General features: G+C 37.1%; 1 protein-coding gene across 3 annotated transcripts; it reads right to left on the bottom strand.

Moving 5' to 3' along the window:
* Positions 1–264: 264 nt before the first annotated feature.
* spi1b (Spi-1 proto-oncogene b) lies at positions 265–9,501 on the bottom strand. 3 transcript variants are annotated; one of them, XM_086288807.1, is made up of 5 exons: positions 9,060–9,501; positions 8,454–8,547; positions 6,994–7,148; positions 4,195–4,345; positions 265–1,705 (listed from the first exon to the last, which is right to left on the bottom strand). In XM_086288807.1, the coding sequence occupies exons 1-5, from the start codon at positions 9,099–9,101 to the stop codon at positions 1,392–1,394; spliced, it is 756 nt and encodes a 251-aa protein (XP_086144933.1). In that variant the 5' UTR covers positions 9,102–9,501; the 3' UTR covers positions 265–1,391. The 3 variants fall into 3 exon arrangements, with proteins under 3 accessions (XP_086144933.1, XP_086144925.1, XP_086144916.1); XM_086288799.1 differs by having other exon boundaries at positions 6,994–7,190; positions 8,454–8,544; positions 9,060–9,500; XM_086288790.1 differs by having other exon boundaries at positions 6,994–7,190; positions 9,060–9,498.
* Between the last annotated feature and the right edge of the window lie 466 nt (positions 9,502–9,967).

The following is a 9,967-nucleotide window of genomic DNA, read 5'->3' as shown; positions in this document are numbered from 1 at the left end:
ACATGACAAAGAAGTTGAATGTCATTGCTGTGGTTGAATGACATGAAGCAGAATTTAGTTTTGAAAATATATCAGATATTTCCAAACAGAATATGAACGTCTATGTGTGCACCCCCACTTAAAACTGCATAGGGGGATGTCAACATGCCTACATCCACCCCACCCAAGAGAGGGCTCTGTTTCTTTTCCTTAATGCTTTTAAACAGGCAGCGAACAAGTCAAATCCCTCTCATACTAGGAGTTCGAAGAAAAGAGTCATATAGCTGCTGCTTGTACATTTAATATGAAGCTACAAAACAAAAGCAGACGTAACCTGCTGGAACTCATTGCTCCAGATTCCAAATAGCTGAAAAACAATAATCCCAGCTTGCTTTTACATTTCAGAGATGCAATGTTTATCAGAAAGTTCATCTGACTGACTTTAGTACCTTTGAAAAGAAGCACTCAATCTGTTTACCCATGGATTTAAAGTCTTAATGTAAAAGCCATGTATTTTTTTTCACATTTCTGTTGCGTACACAGGAAAACTATTATACTTTCTATCAAAAAGACACAATAAACCAAAATGACAAAAAAGAAATTCTACAAGAAAAATTAAGAACAAAGATTTATGAATGTGTTTGAAAATGATGTTGTAGAGTTTGATGATCGTAGATGATTGTTCCCCGTGGCTGGTAGTGGTTTTTGTGGTTTAAGAGGTGAAGTTCAACTTTATGGTTGTTTTGTACATGTTGTTTGTCTGTATTTCATTCACAAGAGTTAGGCGTCAGACAAGAGTTGCCTGCAGTTTTTGAGAGACTGAGCTAAAGTCATTAAACTGTATTACTTTAAGCCTGAAATAAACTTTAATCTGTAATAAACTGCACACTTTAAAGCTATTTTGACTAAAATGGCCCAAGGGTAGTTGTAATTAGGAATTCTTTCTAGTTCCTGATATTGACTTTGTCTGTTAGGTGTGTGTATCAAAGGTCTCTCTAAACCATGGTATCACATGACTTTCACTTCCAACTCTGGCCACCTCAACAAGGAACACCAGCAATAACACCTTTTCAAAAGTACTCATTCACAAATATCTATACACATTTACAAACAGCGTGTTACACATAACCGTGTTCGGCCCTGACTTTATTTTCATTGTGATCATTTGGAGTATTTTGTCTTCCAAATATTTCAGACAGACAAGCCAAACTGAGCTTTCTATGGTGATTCTTCTGTACTTATTAAACGGTCCCCCAGCATGTCTTAGAAGGAAGATTGTGGTCCATAGCTTTATGCTGCATTTACTAGTACCTTCAAAGACCCGGTCACACTGTGCAGCAGTACTCATCAGGAAGACTGATTAAATCTATACTTTTCATTATTCAGTGCTAGTATTTGAGCATTCCTCCTGCCTATATGTATGCTTTTCTGTCTAGATGACTCTTGCCCAGCACCTCATCACTAAACTGGTACGTCAGCTTCTTTTTGATCTTTTTCACCTCTCCGGTTTTGCCATAGTTGCGCAGAGCACGAGCCATCTTCTGGTAGGTCATTTTCTTGCGGTTTCCCTTCTGGATTCCCCAGCGGTGTGCGAGAGCCTCCTTGTGTTTGGAAGAAAACTGGAATGTCCCTTTATCTCTGTCCACCCACCAGATACTGTCCTTCATGTCGCCGTTCCTTAAAAGGTCCAACAGAAACTGGTACAAGCGGATCTTCTTTTTATTACCTTTGGAAACAAGAGAGTTACATCATTAGAAGTGACATATTATAATTTTTTTGTTTTACTTACAGATTAGAAAATCTTATATATATATATATATATATATATATATATATATATATATATATATATATATATATATATATGTATATGTGTGTGTGTGTGTGAATATAAATCATAAAAGATTAAATAAAGAAATGTATAACTTTATACAAATTACACAAAGTCAAAGATCGGTCACTGAGAAAATTAGAACTAAAATTGTTTCAGCAGAGCAGTAGTTGATTTTACAATATCTGTTTTATGTGTGTCAACGTTACACGGCGTACAGTGCAACACTGCAATGACTTTGCACGAAAACGCTTTTAAGTTCTTAGAAGCAATGGAAAATGTTTTTCCTGCAGATATAGCCGTCCATGATTCATCATATTTTTTACACAATCATTCTGTTGTAATGAAATGAACCTAGCTTGACGCACAGTTAACTGTATCTGAAGTAGGTTAACCAATGCTTAGATGTCACATTAACGATGCAGGAGGTCGTTCGTTAATTTATATCACTTTACACATGGCTGCCTGTAGCCATACAACAAAACTGAGGACAATTGACTTCTGTACACATCAAAAGCAAGATAAAGACACTGTTCATGCTGTATGTTATATGGGAACACAACACATATCTTTTTCTAATATCATCATACTGTAGTTTTTTGAGACATTTAAAAATCATTCGTTTGCACTCTAAGATTATTGTGACTAATTTGTTAACAAAATAATTAAATAAAAATCTAATTTATAGTTTAAAAGAGTTATTTTTACAGCCACCTGATCGGGAGTGTAGGTGACAATTACACATGCGACCAAACTATTTACTCCTTGGACAAAATGTCTCTATAGTCAGAGAAATATGGCGTTTTTGGTTTTTTTTCTCCTTTCACTTCCACTCATACACAATCCAAAACTAAAGGAACTCTGTAAAGCCGATGGGGGGGGGGCATTTTACATGGTACCAGTTTAGTATGACGCACATTCACTTCCACTGAAATCCTCACCTCGGTGCTTGGTTTAAAAGAAAAAAATTCCCCCAAACAAAACAAAACACTGCATAAAGCATAAGCCACTTGACTACAGGTACTACTGACACTGGGCACCAGACACTACTCAGGTTCTGTCACATCCTAAATAATATAAAAGAGGAAGTGCACACTACTTTTGGTTAAGCCAGAGAACAATGGTCAACTGTGAAAGGATTTGGACATGATCCAGAACGTCCACTGACACTGAGACTCTGACTCTGGTGTGTGAGTCAATCCTGCTGTGTTGGAAAAAATGCCTATTCAACAAACATGCTGCTGTCTACCACTTTTATACAGAACTTGGTCACAGCAGAAAAAAATGCCCCAAAGACTGACAGATCTCTGTAGATACCTCATTAGAAGGCAAGCGAGGTAGCAAGCTTTCCCACTCTACACACTGCATGTTTTCCAAAATCCAGTGTAGAGAGACAGAAACTTTTAACCGAACTGAACTGAATTGACCTGTTTTCAGAGTACCCCACCTCTTGCTTAGTGACAGCTGTGATAGGCTTGGTGGACGGATGAATGAGTTGAACTGAATTCCATTCTTGGAGACCAAATTCATGATAATTCATAACAGAAAAGAAAACCTCACTGTCTTTTTGTGGCCAATTTCCGGAGAAGATGCAAGACCAGCAGTTGTTGTGCAACGTGTAGCTGATCCTAAAAGCGCAATTTAATTTGTCAGCAGAACACAAAGCTGACATGTCTTATTGACAAATGTCCACTATCCAAGTGCACAGAAAGCAAAACTCATCCGTAAGTCAGACAGAGACTCTTGAAGCACCTCTGATTCATGCATGACCTAAAACGCAACAAATAAACATGCCCCTTGTCTTGGTCAACGCATTCATAGAGGAACTTGGACCACGTCCACATGGTGTTTATACAGATGGTAAATGGTAAATGGCCTGTATTTATATAGCGCTTTACTAGTCCCTAAGGACCCCAAAGCGCTTCACATATCCAGTCATCCACCCATTCACGCACACATTCACACACTGGTGATGGCAAGCTACATTGTAGCCACAGCCACCCTGGGGCGCACTGACAGAGGCGAGGCTGCCGGACACTGGCGCCACCGGGCCCTCTGACCACCACCAGTAGGCAACGGGTGAAGTGTCTTGCCCAAGGACACAACGACCGAGACTGTCCAAGCCGGGGCTCGAACTGGCAACCTTCCGATTACAAGGCAAACTCCCAACTCTTGAGCCACGATCAGATATTATAGAAAGTTCCTTTAGTTTCCAGGACTCAAGAACCTAAAGAAAGAGTATTGACGTAGAACTTCTAGATATACAACGACCTGAGAATCTTAAGAGTGAGACTATGAATGTGAACACGGTCAGAACAGTTGGTGCTTCCTAAAGTATCCATGCTAACTGCCACAGACTGAGTACAGCAAATCTAGTTCCTTACCCAGCTCTCCTGTTGGGATATAAGAAACTCGATCTCTCAAGCACTCCTCATCAGACACCTCCAGTGGCGGACTTCGTGCCCCATGGTCCTCTTCATCAGAGCTGCGCTGGGATATATGCGGTGGATACAAGGTCCGAGGGAAGAACGTTACCTGTAGCATACAAATCAAAGTTAGTTTTAAATAAAATGTTTGCAATGATTTAACTTGTAGACTATCTATTAAATTATTTTCATCTCCAGGTTTCCCCTGAGTTGAAGTGAAACAATAATAATAATAATGAAATAATGATGTATCATTTCATAGAAAAGAGCTTCTTCTTGCGAATGATTTTAAATAATGTTTAGCACCAAAGATGGCTAAAGAATGCAAAATTGCACTTAGCATTTATTGGTAAAAAAAAAAAAAGTATACAGTACAGTACTTTCTACAAGCTGATGCAATAAAGAGCAGTTTGTAAAGCAGTTCAACTAAACTCTGCTGTAACTAAATGTGACATTTAGATACTGCCATGTTCAGAGTCGTCCAATCCAACTACCAAGGGCTACAGAACTTAATGATGTAATCCATCTTTTAATTTGTATTTGTAGCTGTACTTAATTTCCTAAGAGGTCTGCCGTTTTAATTGAGAAAAGAAATTTTCCTTGCAATGTAACATTTTTTCAAGTATGGTATTTAGCCTTTATCTGGTTTTTTCAGACACAGTTTCACACGTTTTATTTATTTAAGTATGTATGCATCTATTTATCTATTTCATGTATGTATGTGTGCATGGGTTTAGTTCTAATATCATTTTTAAGCCGCATGTTTGACAGCTAAAGACTTTTGGAAAGTTTTAAACTACGTTACTAATATAAAGTGCAGACAGAGATGATGGTGCCACTCTCAAATGCACTCTGTGACCACTTTATCAGAAACGCCCGTGAAATCTAAAGCCATCCGACAGCTCTACCATAAGTATGAAAACTGAGGTCCTGAGTGGGTAGTGCTGCAAGACCACAATATATTACACTTTTAACGGTATAGCATTTCACTGCAACATTAGAATTGTCATCTTCACAATGCCGATGCATAAGCTTGGCAAAAGTATAATTCATTGCACAGCTATTCGCTATGGTCGTTGGGTACTGTTGTACTGTACTCTATATCAAACACGTACAGTGAAGTGTGGGTTTCCACTAAGATGTTCTCACTGCAAGTGAAAGCGTAAAACAAAGTTTCTCTCTGCATGAGCTGTGATGTGTGGATGCTCCCTGTGCGTGTGACAGGCAATAGCTGTCAATGTATTCATAACATCTTTTGAGGCAACGGTCGGTACGGATACCTAAATGTGAATTTCCATGTGCGAACAGTGGTTTTCACATTGTACTTTCCTGTTACACTTAAATTTCTGTATCAACACCTTATCTCGCTCTGTCTCTTTTTTTTCCAAGCACACAAACATTTTCCTCTCGTAAAAAATGGCAGATGTTTTTTTAAAAGGGAAATTTCACTCGCTAACAAGTGAAAACCGTCATGTGACCTATAGGCACACATGCTCTGTGAGGGTTTTTTTTGTGTGATTGCTAACAGCAAAAGCACAAGTTGCTCTTTATGAGGTGAGTATTTTGGTGAAGTTTAAGGTTAATCAAAAGATGTTTTACAACATGAAAAATCCCTTATGCTTTTATGCTACACGTCAGCTGTATCTGCTTGTTTCAGGACTTTACGTCTTCACACTACTGAGTGAAATGTTTATTGTTATAACATCTCTGGACTTAACATCACCTAAAATAGGGAACATGAACTTTGCATGTAGCCATAAATGTCACTATACATGGTAAGATTTGGGGAAAGTCTCTGATCTTCATCAAAACAAGTCCTTTTTATTGTGATGCACATGATCTCACATGTGCTGAAGATTGAATGTAGAATTTTTGTGGGTTTTTTTCTCCTTTGAAACATGTGAATATACAAGAAAACAGGCACACATGCACACGCTTGCATAACACAAGTTCATACTGAGGTAGGCAACAAAATGTATGGGGTTTGAAACTGACGACGCTGAAGCGGTTAGACGTACTGTTTTCCAAAACCAGAGATCTCTGTTCTAGTTCACTGGTTCATAACTGGAGGTTTGAAGCATGCAGATGTGACTTTGAGTTTAGCTGAGTCTACAGAGCCTATTCAAAGTAATTTTTCCTTTAACACTGGGAAGAAAGAAGAAAAAAGCACTAAAATAAAAGTGTTTCTTGTAACTCAAAAGATTCACTTCCTGATTTTTGTAACAGGACCTTAAAGGGCCTCAAGGTCCCGAAATCCTCTCTGTGATTTCAATAACAGCCTCGAATTATGTAGATTCTGAAGATGTCTGCATAGAACTAAAAATATATGGTGCACTGTAGCAAAATCGGCTTAATCAGCTGACAGATATCAGTTTCTAGTGAATGCTTTTTCCACTCCACCACAGAGAGCAGAGTATAGTTATGCTTCATACTTGCACAGTTGAATAGTGTAAATGTCAGTGGCTTTAAATAGATTAAAAAAAAATAACATCAAAGTAGTTTAATGTGTTATCATACTCACTGGTGGGTAAATGTTTGATTTCAAATAACTCATTTCGAGTAGTTGATGATGATGCACTGAAAGCCTTAGTTTAAAGAATGCACACTGCAGACCAACAGTTTAAAGCTTGCTGGCAGCACTTGTTCTTTTTAACAGTTTCATTTGCACTTAATTATTCCCTTTAGTAGTCAGCATCACTGTCATTTTAGCCTCTGACTACTAATGACTGCTTGTGTTTTGTGGGTTTGAGGACTTACTGGTTGCTGTAACACATGGGAATGAGCCGCTAGATTTGGATCAAGCAGGTTTTCAGCTTCGTATCGTAGAGTGTCGTGTCGTAAGAGCCCAGATGGGTGGAGAGCCTGCACATTCTGGAGCTCTGTGAAGTTGCTCTCTTGGAGGTTTTCAAACTCTGCAGGGTGCACATGAGGGTGAGCATGGTAGTCCCAGTGTTCTAAATAGAGATGGTGAAAAACAGCATAATGGCCACAACCTTTTCTCTTCTTTTTGTACAGTAATAACTATTTTTGCTACCGCAGAATTTGTAACATGTGAAATTAGAAAAAATGGAAAGAAATTAAACCCATTCAGACTGATTTTTAGACAAATCTAAACTCGGAAAAAAGTCTGTACAAATGCACAAATGACAGTGGAGACATAATAAAAGCCACAATGTATTTCTGTGAAAATCCATATTTGGAGATATTTAAAGAATTTAAACAAACAACAAGTGGAAAACTGGCTTTCTGAAAGTGCCTGAGTTTGCATCAACAGTGTGAAATGAATAAAAGAGAATTCAGCATGAAGCTCTTTCCTGTTTGTTGCCACACTAGCATTATTACCACAGCCACTGACTGTCTTTAATTTGCAATTTTCTTTTTTACAAATTTTCCCTAGTTGTTTTATTTTTAAAACTTATTTAGTTGTTTAGAAAAAAAAAACAAAAGATAGATAAGCTAGCTTGAAAAGTACAAGTTTTTTTTTTAAGTGTTAACACTGCAAATATGCAAATATTTTAAATGCAAAGTGCAGTCTTATCACTAATAAACAAAAATAGTTAAAAAAGCATGTCCCATGTCAACTCTAGCACTACAACAGTAATTAATATCTATTACCTTGATCGGTATATATGAATTTAAACATTTCTGGGTGTAGATAAAGATTTGACATCTTTCGACGCCAGGTTAGAGCACATCAAAATGACAAGTGATGCCTTCACAGCCAGCCCAGTGTCAACTTGTTTTAGTGCAACATTCAAAACAGTTGATTACAAGAGAAAGTAAAGCACCTTTCTTATATTAACAAAACCCCATGGGGCGAAAGTTGTTCTATGTCTGTAGTTATAGCGGCAAAAAAGAAATGGCATCTGTTTCCTGTGTTCCAGTGTGCTCCAGCTGCACACACTGCAGTCTTTTTATGTACAACAAACCAGAAAAGTCTGCGTTACCACATTAAGCCATGGCCAAAGTTTTTTTTTGAAGGATGACTAAAATATGTTTAATATCAATCTTTTTATATATTTAAAAATACAGTTTAGTTAATGACATCAGTATCTTTAAATACAATCTCCATGCATTGTTTTTTATTTTAAAATTATTTACATTTAAATATCACCGAGTGGATTTTCACAGTCCAAACTTTTTTTCATCATTAATTTACATTAAATTTCTTTAAACAGTAAAAGATTAGAAAAAATCAACGTTGAAGTAAAACTCACCTGCCTGGCTTTCTGGATCTAGGACATAAGGATATGAATATTCTGGAATTTGATGTCTGTAGATCTCAGGGTCGTAAATTTCATCTGTGTGCTGCTGGAACAACAAAAGCAACAACAACAAAATGTATATATCATTAATGAAAAGCGTTAAGTCAATGGTGTATGTGGACTATGCAGAAAATATATTCCTTATCTGCATTTTATCCAATGGATTTGTAAATTATTTGTAACATTTTAAACACCCGTTTAAGTCGCCTGTAAATGTATACACATTTAAATTAGCTTCAAGTGTTGCTACAATAATGACGATTTCTTTTCTCTTCTTTGTCCTACAGTTCTGAAACTCTCAGAACTTTTGAGTTTCAATTTCATGTACCTCATCGTATAATACACTCTTAGAGTTTGTAAGCCCTGTATTCAAATTGTAGTAGAAACCACATTAACTCATCTAATTTTTAAAAAAAATGTATGTCATCCATTCTTAAGAGTGTTTCTCTGTTTAGTCCTGCGGTAAAAAAGGACTAGTCTGTCAGCTCTGTTTAAGTTTCAAAGTCTAGAAAGTCTCCTCGGAGTTTAGATATTTGTAATAAAAGAAATTATACTTACAGGCTGAATGAGATAGCTCTCCATTCTGTATGGATGGAACATGGATACCTCTTATCCAGGACCGACTCTCAGATGCTTTGCTGGTAAAATGCTCTCTCAACCTTTCAAAACTTTTGCGGCACCATTGCACAATGTTTCAAAATTTCCTCTCAGTCAACGAAAACCAAAAAATGTCTCCCTCTCTTATTGTATAGCACAAGCTTATAACACTTACTGCTCAAACAGGCCTTTCAACTGCATCAGATAAAATTAAATAAACAAGGCCCACTGTTTAACTGTAAAATGAAAAAGGAACTTTTGACTTCTGTAAATTTAGTGTGGGTGGGAGCAATAGAGTGTGTCTGCAAAAGGTTCCTGGCCATTTGATGATTTGTCAGGGGAGACCATGAAACTTCACATTTATCAGGGTCTATATGCTGTCCCATGCCTTGGTAGCCAATCATCATCGAGGGCTTTCCTCACTGTCAGTTTCTCCCCCCATCAAGTGTGAGGTGATAAATGTGGGCAACAGTGTTTGCAAGCGTTTAACGTGTTGTTGTTTGTGCTCTTTGTCAATGTCTGCGCTTTTACAACGTGTCATATTTAAGCAGATGGACTAGTATATATAAACATTTATGTTTTAAAATTATTTCTGCACATTATAATGCATTTTTAAATCATGTAGATTTAAAATAAACATTGCTATTTTTTTCACAATTGCTACATCATGTTTTGTTTTTAAGCTTTAAAATCAACCCTTGAAATGATGTCAACTATCCCTTGCAGTTTACAAATAGACAACAACATGTTATAAAGCATGTATTACATGGCTATATGGTGCTTATAAATGCTCAGCTGCTTTGTCTCAAGGGCTCAAGTAAAAATTCCATGCTATTTTACCAACCTTGCTATGTTTAGTATGTAAATGG

Source organism: Aulonocara sp. 'chitande type north' Nkhata Bay, linkage group LG1 (assembly GCF_057382095.1).
Source record: "Aulonocara sp. 'chitande type north' Nkhata Bay isolate Kocher_YH1m ecotype deep benthic linkage group LG1, A_spYH_male_GT1.1, whole genome shotgun sequence".
Taxonomy (NCBI): domain Eukaryota; kingdom Metazoa; phylum Chordata; class Actinopteri; order Cichliformes; family Cichlidae; genus Aulonocara; species Aulonocara sp. 'chitande type north' Nkhata Bay.
Note: the sequence above shows the minus strand (reverse complement) of the source record. Positions and strands in the feature narration are given on the sequence as shown.